This window comes from Notechis scutatus, chromosome 10 (assembly GCF_049901735.1).
Source record: "Notechis scutatus isolate UNSWTSFEM ecotype Mainland chromosome 10, rNotScu1.2, whole genome shotgun sequence".
Taxonomy (NCBI): domain Eukaryota; kingdom Metazoa; phylum Chordata; class Lepidosauria; order Squamata; family Elapidae; genus Notechis; species Notechis scutatus.
In genome coordinates, this window is record NC_142018.1 from 1935880 (window position 1) to 1951549 (window position 15670).

General features: G+C 43.7%; 1 protein-coding gene across 2 annotated transcripts in view; it reads left to right on the forward strand.

Moving 5' to 3' along the window:
* The window catches only part of AMER1 (APC membrane recruitment protein 1), a 29461-nt gene extending 14001 nt beyond the window's left edge, over positions 1–15460 (forward strand). The window contains exons 2-3 of one of the 2 annotated variants that reach the window (XR_015750691.1): positions 501–14963; positions 15053–15460. Coding sequence is in view for 1 of the 2 variants with exons in the window: in XM_026678556.2 (XP_026534341.2) it covers positions 567–3827 (3261 nt within the window). In the remaining variant the exon portion in view is untranslated. Of the gene's footprint in view, positions 1–500 lie in introns of both variants that reach the window. The other variant, XM_026678556.2, reaches the window with a different exon arrangement.
* Positions 15461–15670: the final 210 nt, after the last annotated feature.

Below are 15670 nucleotides of genomic sequence, written 5' to 3' on the forward strand. Positions count from 1 at the left end.
GACTTAACACATTCTATTAATGTAGGGTTACAATACAATAGAATTAGTTCTATTCACATTTCTGCCTGGTCTGTCTATAAGGTTGCCATCAATCTTGCAAGTCTGAAAGTACTTTTCTCCCTCTGTCCACCCAAAAACTAGCCAGGGTCTCTTCTGACTCTTGCTCCACCCACACGCCTACTGTGGGCTCAGCTGCCTTTTATGTAACCATTCCCTGGTGGCGTTTCTTTGCCTGGTCTCCCAAGGTTATTCCAACATACCATTGTAGGGTCTTCTAAAGCAGGAATTCTCAACCTTGGTTGCTTTAAGATGCATAGACTTCAACTCCCAGCATGCCCCAGCCACAACACTGGCTGAGGAATTCTGGGAGTTGACGTCCATGTGTCTTAAAGTGGCCACGGTTGAGAAACCCAGTTCTAAAGAATTGCAAGTTTTCTGTGTATTGTCTTGATGCTCTTTTTCTTTTCTTCCCCATTCCCTTCCCTTTTTTTTTCTTTTAGAATTCCCATGATGCTTTGGTCAAAAGATACGAAAGAGGCCATGAAGTCATTGGTCTTCACTTAGCGATGCAAGCCAGAATGGCTGCCCTAGAAGCTGCAGGCATCGTTGAGAATCCCAGGGCCAAGTCTCTCTTGGTCAAAGATGGAAAAGAGTCCCAGGAGGAAAATGGGGCAGCCAGCCACCTCTCCGAACCCTGTGGTGCTTCCTTCGCTGGGGCAGAGCCCAGTCGGCAACAGGCGCCGGCCAGCAAGCTGAAGAAGACAGCGTTTAAATTCTTTGGGGGGAAGAGAAGCATCTGCACCCTACCAAGCTTTTTTGGGGGGAAGAATAAAAGCCAGGCCAAGGGAGCCTCCAAAAAGGGTCTCAGCAAGAGCAAGACTCACGACGGCATCAGTGACGTGGTGCACGAAGAGGCCAGTTCTGGTTGTCTCAGGAGTCCCTCGGATGGAGGGCCAGACTTCCCTTCTCCCCAGCTGCTGCCAAGTTCTCAGAGTGCTGTTTTGGGAGCCGAGCTCAAAGTTGGCTTCACCCAGACCACAAACTTTCTCTCCAGCAGATCTGAAGGCTTTGAAAAGAAGCTGACAGGGGAGAAGTCCTTGTTCCTGCCGAGATCCAAAAAGGGGCTGAAGGAGCTTTTTAACAGCATTCGCCATCATCGGAAGAACAAAGTTGCTGAACCTGAGAAGACAGAGCTGCAAGAATGGGCTCTCAGGGACACCGTGACCGAAGAACAGCCACGTGGAAATGGGCTGGGTGGGAATCCTCAGAGTGGGACTGTGACGCCAGAATGTGCGGAGAATTTCTCCGGTGATGCGGTGCCTTCAATAGACGACCATAATGAGGCAGGAGAGGTGGACTGCTTGGCCTCAAGCCCAGTTAGGTCCATTGGTGAGACAGATAGAGGAACAGCGTGTTCTGAAGAATCTCGAGATGGGCAGCCCAACCTGGAGGACGTCTGTGCTGACTCTGCCTACGGTGAACTCCCTGATGCATTTGAACCAGAGTTCCTGGAGAAGAGCCCTCCTTGCGTACCCTCCGGGGAGCAACTTAGCTTGATGTTTGGGGAGGTGACATCCCTTAAAAGCTTTGACTCCTTCACCGGTTGTGGAGATATCATTGCAGAACCGGATATTGATAGCATCACGGAGAGCTCAACGTCTGTGGAACGCAGCCGGGATGCGACCAAGAGGACCTCTTGTTTGGTTACTTACCAAGGTGGAGGGGAGGAAATGGCCCTGCCGGATGATTTAGAAGAGTACCTCCAGCAGGTGTGGGCAGGAGCCATTAAAGGAGATGCAGTCCCCGAAGCACATCTGCCAGAGCTCATACCCAAATGTGACCTTCAGGGCATGAATGGTGCCAAGCAAGAAGTTAATCTATACCCTGAAGGAACAAGGAATGATCTAGACCTTCTGACACCACATAGCGATCAACAAGAATCTGCTCCCAATAGTGATGAGGGCTACTACGATTCTATCACCCCAGGTCCTGAAGATGAAGCTGGTGATGATTTAGATGAAATAAAAAAGGACCGCCTTCCAAGGGACAGCTACAGCGGAGATGCCCTTTATGAGTTCTATGAACCAGACGATGCACTAATGAGCCCATCTTGCGGAGATGGATCCTGGTTTGATGGGAAAGTGTCTCCTTCGAAGATATTTGACCAGTTTTTAGACTTTGCTCTCCCCGATGAGAAGGACTTGATCTGGCTGATGGATCAGAAAAGTGAGGCAATGGAAACGGAAGAGCAGAGGCTGGCAACCCTACAGAAACAGCTGCTTTTTTGGGAGATGCAAAGAGAGCCGGCCCTGAAACACATCCAGGAGCTTAGAAGAGACCAACACCTGAGACCAGGGCAGCTGTCTGAATGTAAAATGCAAACAACTAGCTTAGTTGGGAAGAGCTCGAGTTGCCATGGTTGTGAGCAAATGAATTTTTGTGCTTTGAATGATAGTCTAAGCGGTGGAAAGAAGCTAGCAGAAAACCAAGACTGGGAAGATGATTTCCACAGGAAGCTCTGTCCAGAAAAGCTTTGTGATAGTAGCAGCACCACCACTAAAGCACACAACAGTTGCCTTATTCAGCCATTAGGGAATGGCTCAGAGTTGGGCTCCAGCGATGAACATCCAGTGCTTGATTCCCGTGCTTTGGCTTCGGGAAACTCTGTGACCTTCCCTCTCTACAGAGTGCATGGCCACCACAGCTGCTCTCCAGGAGCTGACTCCCAAGAGCCCTGCCAGGAACACAGTGAAGAACCAGAACAAGCCGTGAACTTCTCACAAGCCTTGGTGGAATTCACCAGCAACGGTACTCTTTTCGCCAGCCTGTCCGAAAGTCTTAGAAGCTCCGATTCAGGCTCTGAGTTCACTCAGAACCTTCCTGACCTCCCCACAATGGTGACTTTTGACATCGTCGATGTGGAACAGGAAGGGGAAGGGGAATGTGAGGAGCATCTGGAGATGAACACAGACGAGGACATGACCGCGTCCTTCGAGGCTTTCAGGGACACTTATGACTCCAAAGCCTCCTTTGCTGAATGTGATGACCGAATGTTTCCCGAGTATCCTCAGATCTCTTTTCACTGGGGAGCTGCCAGCCTTCCTCGGCATCTTCGACTTCAGGAGCTGAGTCCACCTCTGCTGGAGCCGCTGTCTGCCTGCAGGAGAAGCCGATCCCTTGATACCAAAAGTCTGGAGTTTGAGCTGGCAAACTTGCAGCTATCCAAGAAGAGTTTTAGGCCGTTTGAGCTCTGGAGCAGTTCCAAAAAGGATCCTGGTCCTCTTGGATTGGACAATGGCCAGGAAGATGTGCCACATTCTCTAGGAGAAAGAGAAGAAGCTATTGGTGGCTTCTCGTGGCCAGGACGATTGAATGTACCGCATGGCATGGAGGAATTGTCCTTGCAAGAAACAAAAACGGGAGAGAATGGTGGGAATACACTCCCCTCTCAAAGTCCTTGGGGAGTATTGGAGCACTCTGACATGGCTCCTCCTTTGGCTCGTCTGGGGCAGAATCCCACCCAGGAACCAGCTGGACACCTTCAAGGAGATAGAAGCAACCACCCCGTCCTTCCACCATTGAGACCATTGACCAGGCCCTCCACTCTGTTTCTGCAGGCCCCTGTGATGTCACCAGAGGGCTCTACTCCTCAGAGGCCTGGTGGGAACAATCTGTCTAAAAAACATGCTTGGGTTCTCCCTTTGGGAGAGAACGGTCTAGACTTGCCTTTGCGCTTTGATTTTCCTTGCTCCCCTGACAAGCCGTCCGTGTGTAAGCCTGGGGATGTGGCTCAGGGAACATCTCAGCTTCACACCAAGCAGTGCTGAGACCACCTCTAGGGGCAAGACTGAACACTGAGGAATGTTCTCTAGACCCAGAACATTGGGGAAGCACTTCCTGCCAGCTAGCTAGTCTATGAACTTAACTAGACGAGTAGCTTTTGTGAATAGGGCTCCAGCTGAATTGGAATGGGCTTTTGTTCCGGTGAGCTGTGAGAATACAGAAGATACTGCAGACTGTTGACTTTGGTTTGAAGCTAGGAGAACTGGGTGAAATGGTGCTGATGTTTCTCCTTAAACAGACGTGTGTGGGTAGAGGGAACTTCTCTTTTGATCCACAAAATGATACGGGAAAGAACAGGGACAGTCTCAGAAGTGGAGATGGGAATAAAGTCCTGGATTATTTCCAGTTGCACCATCATGGGAAGAGGAGCGGAAATAATTTCTAAAAGTCAACTAGGTGACCAAAGTTAGGTGGTGTGTTTTAGAGGAGCAAAACGCTCAAAAGACCTTCCAAAATGAGAGGTTTACTTATGGTGAAACTCGTTAACTCCTAGTTTTTGAGGGCAAGCGTGCTTGGAAGTCCACCTGCTAAGCTGCTTTTATTCCAGGAGATGCCTGTAGAAGGGAATGCAGATAGAGAGGTGCTGGCATGCTTACCTGTTTTGGTCCAGAACCTCCAGAGTGGGTGGGGGCAATTTTCTCTCTCTTTTTTAGTTGGGAGGGAAGTTTAGGGACAGAATTAGTGCCTTAAGCCTTCCAAAGGCTTAGCACCCATTTTTTATTCCCCCCCCCCCAGAACTGGTCTTGGCCTGGGCCATGGTTGGAATGTGGCCTTTGACAAAGGGCACAAGGTCTTGGATAGCCTTGAGCCAACGGGAGTCTGGCACTCGTGATATATAGGACCGCAGCTGTGCAGCATATCAGCAGCGCTTCCCAACCTTGGCAAATGGAAGGGGAGAGGATTTCAGTTCCCAGAATTCTCAGCAATGGCTACGTGGCTATGGGATTCTGGAACTTGAAGTCAATACACCCAGAAATGGCCCAGGTTTGAAAACCCTGCATTAGGGTGTGCTTGCTCAATTCAGTTGGGCCTTCTGTGGTTCTCTTGGGGCGGGCGGAGGCAGAAAACTATATGACCCGGTGCTTGTCAATGAGATTAGGCTGCAGGGATGGGATGGGCAAAATAGCAAAAAGTTGGCTGTTAGTGAAATTAGGGCAAGATGTGATTAGAGGGGAGATGAGCCAAAAAAGGCTCTGAAATATGTATTCTAGGAGGATCTTACTTGGGGCTAAGAAGACATGCATACAATTAAAAAATTAAAAACACTTATTGATACTGAAACAAAGTAATGTCAACACAGTTGAGGTCTTGCAACTTCTGAAAAAGCATATTTTAAAAGGAGGGGGAACCCGAATGCATGTGCAAAACTGCCCTTTTTTAAAGTAACGGAATTCTGTTATTTTTTTTTTATTATGGTTAAATTTTAGAGCAGTGCAGCACTTCCAGTTTGATTCCAGAAAGGAGCCTTGGCTTGCTTGTACAGTAGGTGTTGGTTTCTGTGTGTTTCTCTGTGTGTGTGTTTGTGAACCTTGTCCGTAGCGCTTTCAAGACGCTGTGCCATTTTCCAGGATCAGCTGGCCATTGCAGAATGAAGCCATCCGATCTAGAGAAAGGATGCAGTTGCTTTAATGAGCTACATCCAGACTCTGTGTGTGTGCACCAAAGTTCATTTCTGGGAATCGGATTCAAAGTGCTGCTGGGCAGAATATCTGTTGAAATCCTTTTTTTAGGAATGGCTGTTCATTGAAATATGGGATGCAGAGAAGCTTCTTAGGAAATAAAGCCTCCATCCGTTGGCCAAAGTAGACCTGGTCTCCTGAATTCCTCTCACAACTGTCTTGTACTGTATCACAACTTGTCCCTGTTGCACATAAGAAGGTTGTGTGTCCAGGGAATTGTGACATTCCAATGTGCATTTTTCATTTACACACACACACACACACAGGCTAAGCTTTTTGCTTGACCAGACGGGGAGAACTTGCTTCTCTTTCCAAGTCAGACTGGCCAGAAAATCCAGGTCTTGTGTCCCATTTGTGCATATTGCAGGGCAGGTAATATGAGGCAAAAGCTCCCAAGTCTGTCTCTTCGTTAAAGACACGGGTTCAAGATATATACTGTATGTATCTTGGATGGAATGAGGGCTCCTTGGTGCTCTCTGAGCTTGGTTGTTTTCTTGCAGACGTTTCATTACCCAAACTAGGTAATATTATCAGTGCTAATGAAGTATAAGTAACATTGATGATTTTGCCTACCTTGGGTAAGGAAATGTCTGTAAGAAAAGCTCAGAAAACATCAAGGATGATTTGAACCACAAATATTCTTTATTAATATTTGCAGAAGTTTGTGCAGGAGAACGTCAGGGAGTGTCAGCTTTAGCAATCCATGCAACACTTTTTTCATGGTGGCGTTCAGAATTCACAACTGAGACAAACTTTGAAAGTCTGATTAGAAGGTTTCAGAATCTTTTTTGCACAAAGATCGATGAATTTTTCCCCCCAAAAAAGTTCGCAGGCAGAGCAAGAGCTGGTCCAACTTCTGCACGATGACAAATAAGTTGACAAGCTATTTGTGATGATCCCCCCTTCTTCTTCATTTGGCTGCCGGGGAGCCCTCGAATCCTGGTCCCTGAAATTAGATAGTGAGATTTTACTTTTTAAAGAAATGGGAATGAAAAACAAAATCATTGTGATAACCTTAAATGATAAGCTTGGGGCGTATCATTTAAGTTCTCCCTCTGAATAGGAAGTAGAATATTTGATGCTGTCCTCTTCTGGATGCTGCTCTGGAGAAGAAGAAAATGGGGCTCTTGGCCATAAAAATGCTGCCTCCGTTTGTAGTAAATCGAGGATTTCCCATTTGGGAGTAGCCATCCCTAGAGACAGAAAAGCTGAAATCTGGTAATAAAGGGGGAACAAAGCTATTACAGGTAGTCCTTGACTTATGACCACAATGCAGCCCAAAATTTATGTTGCTAAGCGAGACAATTGTTAAGTGAGGTTTGCTTCATTTTACAACCTTGCTCGCCACAATTGTGAAGTGAATCACTGCAGTCGTTAAGTGAATCTGGCTTTCCCATTGATTTTGCTTGTCAGAAAGTTGCAAAAAGTAACCACGTGATCCTGGGACACAGCAACCGTCATAAGTGTGAGTCAGTTGCCAAGTGGCTGAATTTTGATCACATGACCACAGGGATGCTGCAATAGTTTTAAATGGGAAAAACATGTCAGTTTTTCAGTGTTATCATAACTTTAAATCAAACATTAAATCAATGGTTGTAAGTCGAGGACTACCAGCAGAGGGGAAAAGCTTGAAGTCCTGAAGTCTTGAATAAAAATAAAATAAAGGACAGGCTTTCAGTGTTTGGTGCAAACAAGCACATTGGGCAGAAAAGTCTTCTTAATAATAACAACACAGTTGGAAGGGACCTTGAGGTCTTCTAGTCCAACCCCCTGTTCAAACAGGAGACCCTATACCATTTCAGACACGTGTCTGTCCATTCCCTTCTTGAAAGCCTTCAGGGAGATCTCCCTGCCATGTTAATTTTTGGGAGTGGGGGTGTGAACTTGCAAGTTACGTCATGGCACCTTGGAAACCCTGCCTTCCCATCTCCAATGTTTGGGAATACGTTTTCCATCTGATCTCCATTTTCTCAGACTCTTCTGGTCTTGGACTTTGCTACTTCCCATCAATTTGCCATCTCCTTCTCAGGATTCCAACTTGGTGGGAAGATTTACTTGAAAATATCTGAAACCTCCCCCCAAACATTTGATGGCACATCAAACTGGGTGTGACTGAGCCCAACGGTAGCCTGTTTGTTAACGGCTTTCCTTTTGAATGGCACATCTTGGTACCCAGAGCAATACCCCCTGTTGCTTTTAGCCAATATGACCATTGGCCAGTGTTTGGATCCCGTATCCCTGACTGCAAACCTGGGTGATTCCAAGCCGAACGGCATCTCATTGACCGTGGTGTGGTGTGGTGGGGCCATCAACACTTGAAGTTCCTCCAAATGTTGCCTACCTGGAATTTCTGAAATGGGGTGGGTGGAATTGAGAGGCATGATCTGTTGAAGGGACCTCTGTTTTCAATTGCTGCAAACGATTGTGCTGCCGATAGGATGATAAAGTTCATTGTAAAGTGTTTTGTTCATGGATTGATGCTTTCGGGTATGTTGGGTTTGGTGTGGCGTGCACATAGTTCTTTCTTCCTTTTGAATATATCACCAAAGACATCTTGTGGAATTTGTTAAATGGTGTAAACACTTATCTTTTTTTGTTTGGGGGAAAGGGGTGTATCATAGGTATTCAAACTAATAAGAATGTCTGTCTACAGATATGTATTTGTTAGCCTTCGAATTGTGAATATTTATAGAAATGTTTTTTTTTCCCCTAAAGAAAACCAATTTTATAATATACTAGGGTGCTTAAGACTTTGCATCTGATCTCGTTCTAAAGGGGTTTCTGATTTCGGTGTTGTGGCCTCTGAAAACAAATGTGAATTGTTGCAAGGGAATGTTGGCTGAATTGTGAGGATGGGCAACCACGGAAGGTGGCGTAATAGAGCTGGAATGGATCTCCTCATGTTACGATCTCTCTTATAGCCTTAGTTGATCGGACATTTTTGATTTGATAACTTTCAAGGCTCAAGGAATAGAGTAAAGATGGCAATTTGCATAGCACCATACATTACACCAAAGGAAAAATTGTTCTGACAGCTAGATGGAAACTGTCTTTGATGGTTCCCTTGTAATATACTTGGTGCATGCAGAAAAACAAACGTCCATTAGCTCTTTGAGGGAGCCCAGATAACTAGCACAAGTCCAAGCACCAGCTGTATCTCTGTTGTAAGATTACATTCACAGAATCTTGCACATCTGAAAGTACAGGCTGTCCTCGACTTACGACCACAATTGAAAGCAAAATTTCTGTTTCTAAGTGAGACATTTGTTAAGTGAGTTTGGCCCATTTTATGACCTTTCTTGCCACTGTTAAATGAATCATTACAGTTGTTACATTAGTAACATGGTTGTAAAGTGAATCTAATTTCCCCAATGACATTGCTTGTCAGAAGGTCGCAAAAGGACCTCGGGACTCTGCAATGGTCCAAAATATGAATCGGATGCTAAGCACCTGAATTTTGATCACCCGGCCACAAGGATGCCACAGCAGTCATATGAACAACGGTCATGTCACATTTTTCAGTGCCGTTGTGGTTTTGAATGGTTACTAAACACACTTGTAAGTCAAGGACTACCTGTATTAACCCCCTCCTTTCCTTTTATTCTCCAGAAACTAGGGAGGGTTCCTTCTGAGATTTTTTCCATGTCCCTTTTCCTTTCGTGGACTGAGATCTCTTTTTTATGATGGTGGTCTAAGCTGCAACTCTTCTTCTGTCTCCCAAGGTCATTCACACATACTGATACAATATCAGGAGGAGGAATGAAGGAAATAAAAGTCTGCAAACCTTCCCAAACCTTCCTTGTTGCCCATCTAAAATGGTTCAGCTCAGCATTATGACCTCCTCATTCTTGGAACATTGAAATGAAAGGACGTAGGTCACAAAATCTGAGGCTTGCTCCGCTTTCTCATTTCTGGGGTGGTGGTTCATTTTTCTAAGGGTTGGTTGACCAATTCTGTAGTTGAAAGTCTACATAACACGGGAACACGCACATTTGTTTGGGACCCATGGAAGGGCTTTCCACTCATCCAAAGATGATTTGCATCAAGATAAAAGAGTTTTGTTGCAGTGGTTCCTTCAGGTTTTTAGTGTGTGCTTCCCTCAAGAAGTCATCATTGGACCAAGCAGTCCTGGACAATTTTTATCCAGTTCCTCAGCCTTCCTTGTTTAAGCTGTGGGAAATATGGTCAGGCAATAGCTTCAGAGGTTCCTGGATTATTTGGAAATGGATTATTTGGATCAGTTTCAGCTTGGAACATAGTCCAAAGATTGCATTGGTTGCACTTGGGGATAAGCTGTGATAGAACTTGGATGAGAGACATTGGAGTGTTGGTCCAATGTTCCTTGACCTCTTAGTTGATTGAGATACTGCTAATTATAGTACTTTTGGATTGGCTGTGGGGATTTGAAGTGGTGGGCACCAGATTATGATGGTTTTCTTGTTCTGGTGGCTTCTACATGGCATTAACAGAGATCAAGTCTTTGGCCTGTCATCCTGTGGGTGCTCTGGGGCTTTTGCCCCTTTTGTTTCAACAACTACATCAGGGGTCTCCAAACTTGCCCACAAAGACTTGTGGACTTCACCTTGTGGAAGTTTGAAGACCCCTGATCTACACAGAACCACTGGCTGAACCCATCCATTGGTTTGATGTCCACACTCATCAGTTTGCTGATGGTACCAAACTGTACACCTTGACCCAACTCTTCCAACAGATGCTGCTCAATGTTCTTTTCCGATGTCTTGAGTCTGGGTAGGTCTGAATGCAAAGGAACAGACTCGGGCTCAATTCTGACAACACTTGAACTAGTTCTAGATGTTTGTCCATCCCCCCCTTGTCCGGAGGACTTTCCGACTCTTTGGATTTATTTATTTATTTATTTAAATTGATTTATATGGCTGCCCAGCTGACAGATGCAGTTCTGAGTGACTGACAAACAAAAAACAAAAAAAATGTTATATAAATATAGGGTGACACTTTCTTATTCAAGACTGCCTCTTTGAGGTTGAACACCAAAGTTATAAATATTAAGATGAGTTTTATTGTAAGGTTACAGTAATATAATCTTTCAACTCTCACTGTGCCTCCCCCTCCCCGCCTTTCTCCTGAAGAAAACTAGGGAGGGTCCAGTCTGGGAGAGTTTTTCAAGTTACATTCCTGCTTTGGATTCAGATTTCTCTTATCTGACCATTCCTTGGCTGTGGCTGCTGCTTCTCCTCAAGGTTATTTTTGCAGCTCATTACGACTAGTGTGCAATCTTGGAGACAGTAGATTGCTTTGGACTCAAAGCTCCTGTCTGAAGAACACGTGGCCACTGTGGCCAAGAAAAGACCCGTGTAAGGTGCTTTTTTCAAGAGGCAACTGGACTTTCTGGTTTTTCTTTGAAGATGTCTCGCTTCTCATCTGAAGAAGCTTCTTGGATGAGAAGCAAAAGATCTTCAAAGAAAAACCAGAAAGTCCAGTTGCCTCTTGAAAAAGCACCATGACCTCCATTTAATCGGCCAGTGGCATTTATTCCTGGATCAGGAGGCAGCCCATGGCACCTCACAACTGGAGTGCAGCTATGCAGTTGACATGCAGCTGCTCTTGAAGACCCTTGGAGGCTACCACTGGTTCAGAAGGCGTTAGTGCAGGCAATAATGGGAAGTGCCATAATCAGGCCGTGTGACACCACTGTTCAATGAGCTCCATTGCTTATCAGTTAGCTTCCAAGTACGGGAAGTCCTCAACTTGTGACCACAATTCAGCTCAAAATTTCTGTTAGTTGAGACGACTGTTAAGTGAATTTTGCCCAATTTTATGACCTTTCTTAGCTCAGTTGCTAAGTGAATCACTGCAGTTGGTAAGATAGTAACCTGGTTGTTAAGTGAATCTGGCTTCCCCATTGACTTTGCAGAAGGTCACAAAAGGGGATCGTGTGATTTTGGGACAATGTGACTGTCATAAATATGAATCCGTTGCCAAGCATCTGAGTTTTGATCACGTGATCGTGGGGATGCTGCAAAGGTCATAACTGAGAAAAATGGTCTTAAGTCACTCTTCGGTGCCATTGTAACTTTGAGCAGTCACTAAATGAACTGTTGTAAGTTAAGGGCTATCTGTATAATTCAAGAGGCTGGTTACCATCCCAAAAGCCTTTTGTAGCATTGGATGTAGTCATTTGAGGAACCAGTTATCTCTGATCATTTCTGCTCCCTTGGTAAGATTGGTCCCTCTGATTCCACAATGCCCTCGGCCAAGATCCAGGAAGCATGTTTTTCCTATCACAGTTCCAGTTCTCTGGATTAAGATCCCCACAGAAATCCACGGGGCTTCCCCCTGGATGTTCAGAAACCCTTTGAAAACCTTGCTCTTCTCCCAGGCCTTGGGGTAGGACAGCGGTTGAGCCCCACGGGACAGCCATGACCTGGATCAGGGTCTCCAAATTTGGCAACGTTAAGACTTGTGGACTTCAGCTCCCAGAATTTCTCAGCCACCATAGGAATTCTGGCAGTTGATCTCCACAGACAATGTTTTGTCTCCATGCAATGTTTTGACTGTAGCTATGGTCTCTTCTCATAAAGAAATGAGAGGAAATCAACCCAGTTTCATATATGAAGAAAAGAGGATGGTTGATGCTTCTATATGTGCAATGAAAAGCAGGGGGAACATGTGAATAAGGATTGTAGACACCAGTGGACTTTATTTATTTAGCGTATGGCACATGTTAACCAGGGATCACCAAGGTGACTGGCTGCCTCTGTGAAAGGGATTTTTTGGGCGGTGTTATCTTTGCCCACGGGACTCCTGAATACCGGTTGGCATTCAGGGGAGGCCTCTTTCTTGTTCCTGCGCAGTTTATTCGCTCATAGGAATTGAGCCGCCGAGCTGCTGACCTCAACGGTGCACAGACCCAGTGTCTTACCATGTGAGCTATCGCAGCAGACTTAAAATTGGTGTCTGCCTTCATTCGTCTTGTCCTCCAGTTATCTTGTCCTTGGAATGCTCACTTTGATTTTCCTCTCTTGGAGAATCTCTGGCTAGCGTACCTTTTTTGCTTTGGATAAGGGAATATAGTGTCTTCTTTCTCTTAAACGGGGATAGGCAACCTTGTTTGCTAAAATTATTACGCTTCCAAGGGAATTTACAAGGGGCGTCTAATGACCTATTTGCAGACTGGGTGGGATTGGACTTAACAATTCTTCCTTGTATCTTTTCTTCTTAACTACTTGGTGCACTGACACATCTATCTTAATGCCTGCTGTTTTTAAAAAAGAAAACTAAATATCCTCTATTGCTGGACATTAGTGATTTGCAGAGTGATTTTCAGGCATTGTGGGTTGTGGCCACAAATTGGCTAGGGTGTGGTGGCACAGAATGCAGTATTGCAGGCTAATTCTGCCCACTGTCAGGAGTTTGATCCTGACCAGCTGAAGGTTGACTCAGCCTTCTATCCTTCTGAGGTCGGTAAAATGAGGACCCAGATTGTTGAGGGGAATAAGTTGACTCTGTAAACCATTTAGAGGGCTGTAAAGCACTGTGAAGCGGTATATATGTCTAGTGCTATTGCTGTGTGATCTGTTGCCAAAGGCTGCTCACCGCAACTGTAAGCTAAAAAATGGATTTATCGCTGCTTTTCTTGTCTTCATGTTTCTTAAGATGATGCATCTGTTGTTACATTTAAAGAGTAGAAGAAAAATGATTGTGCCAAAATATTTCCACTTTCCAATGTGTTTGTTGTGTGCTTTACAGTTTGGGTAAATTCAATTTTCAGTTGTTTTAAGATCACGCAAGAGAAAATTTAAAACAATACCTTGGGATCTTCTTTTCCTTTTCTTTTCAAAAGCTAGTTGTCAGCATGAGAAGAAACAAATGCATTCCAGTTCTTTGGCTGATTTTATACAAAATCTTAAGTTTAGATGCATAGAAAATTCAAATTTAAGGTTGACATGATCTATATTTAAGCAAATAGGTTGTATTAGGACAATGTGATGTGTTGGTTCACAAAAATGATTGAGATTGTTTTGGTTCGGGATTTTCACAACACAATCACAATTTAGCTTTTCCTAATTTTGCATAGTCGGCATCTTAGATCAGTGTTTTTCCAACTTGGCAACTTTAAGATGCATGGACTTCAACTTCCTGAATTCTCCCGGCTGAGGAATTCTGGGAAGTCCACACTTCTTAAAAGTTGCCAAGTTTGAAAAATGTTTCAGTGACCATCAACCAACGGAGAGGACTGATACTAAATCCCACCCTCTAGCTTTATTGTTGTCAGCTTTTACTGTGTTAGAACTGTGAGGGCCTTAAAGATTGGGTTAGGGAATTGCGTGTTCTCTTATTTCTTCTTTTTTATGAGCTCAGTGAAAAACTTGATTTATTCCCTTTTTTGCCTGACAATTTCTAGCTTCTTTTTAAAACAAAGGATTTTATATCTGTGGATAGTATTAAAATGTGCCATGTTACAGGAAAATGACAACTGGGGGGAAAAACCTGCCTTTTAAAGAGTGGCAGAATGTTTTACTGAATCATACTTGGGGCTGTCCTTAAATGTAGGTATGAATTTGTATTCTTGATAAAAATGTTTAGAAGAAGAAAAAAGCAGATATTGATTGAATAATGAAGTGGGACGCATTCCCTTTGTCATGTAATGACTGTGAAATCACTAATACAGGTAGTCCTCGACTTACAACTGTAACTAAGCCCAGAATTATAGTCATAAGTCATTGCAGTCATAAATTGAGGCATCATGTGACCAGATCCAATTTTTTTTACATTTTTTGTAGCAGTTGTTAAGCAAATCCATTTTCCCCAATGGGTGAAATCAGCAAATCGTGGTCACATGACTGCAAATGGCTGTCAAGGTGAGATGGCTGCAGAGTGCCAAAAATGCAGTCATGGGATCATGCACAATAGGATGGATGTAGCCATTGTAAGTTTAAAAACAGGTTGTAAGTAAGGGGAAGACTGTTGTAACTTTGAACGGTCATTAAGTGACCAGTCATAAGTCAAGGACTACCTGTATATCTCCTTTTTGATTGTAAATACACAAATCAAGTAAACCTGAAGGAGTCTGTAATCTACATAGGCACATAAGGACATCATCTATATCTTGAAACTTTTCAGTCTTTACATATTTTTTATTGTATATTGCAAATAGTTGGATATTCAAAGAACGATAGTTAGGTATGGATTTTACAAAACTAGACAGAGAAAAATTAATACTTATTTGGAGGGGCAGAATTGATCCCATGCTCCACTTTGAGAACTGTTTGAGACTCAGTAGTGAACAGAGAAGTTCATAGCTCATATTTTGCTGGATATTTTGTCCTACTCTAGAGAAGGAGCTGAATTTTCCATTGATCCATTTCTGGTGCTTCTTTTCCTATACACAGGCAGCTAATTATGGTCACACTGTATATACATGAGTTGAGCTAGATCAGGAAAATGATGATATAAAGCAGTGTTTCTCAAGCTTGGCAACTTGAAGGTGTGTGGATTTCAACTCCCAGAATTCTCCAGCCAGCATGGCTGGGGAATTCTGCGAGTTGAAGTCCACTCAAATTGCCAAAGTTGAGAAACACTGATATAGAGAAAACTTCTATAAGCAATCTTTTCTCAAACAACTTTCTACCATCCTAAGAGATCTAAAATCTGGTGCTGATCAACATGGTGAAATAATCTCACTGACTGTCGTAGAATTTTGAAATTGTTCATGCTGAAATTGCAAAGTATATATAATCACTGCCAAATGTAAACTTGTCTCATGCAGTTGGATTTAATGTAAATGAAACTTCTCTCATTTCTCACTCTGTCTTTCGATTGTTCCACAATTTGTTTTGGTTTGGGTTTCATGAATGTTTTTTTTTAAAATATTCATCGGACTGTTCTTTCATGGTTTTCAAGATACTTTGCAATGAATGTCCTTGCTAAAGGCTAATGAATAAATTTGAGGCTTTTTTTTTTTTAAAAAAAGAGGTTTCTTTCATTGCTGACTTAGGAATGTTCTTTAAAAATATATATGGTAACAGTGAAAAAGCCTTTGATGATATCGTATTTATAAGTTCCACCAAAAATTACATCTGGGAATTAAGCCAAAATGCATTTAAAATGCAGGTGAAATGCTTGAAGGCATGTCTCATCTGTAAGCATGTCTCACAATGTTAAGGTTC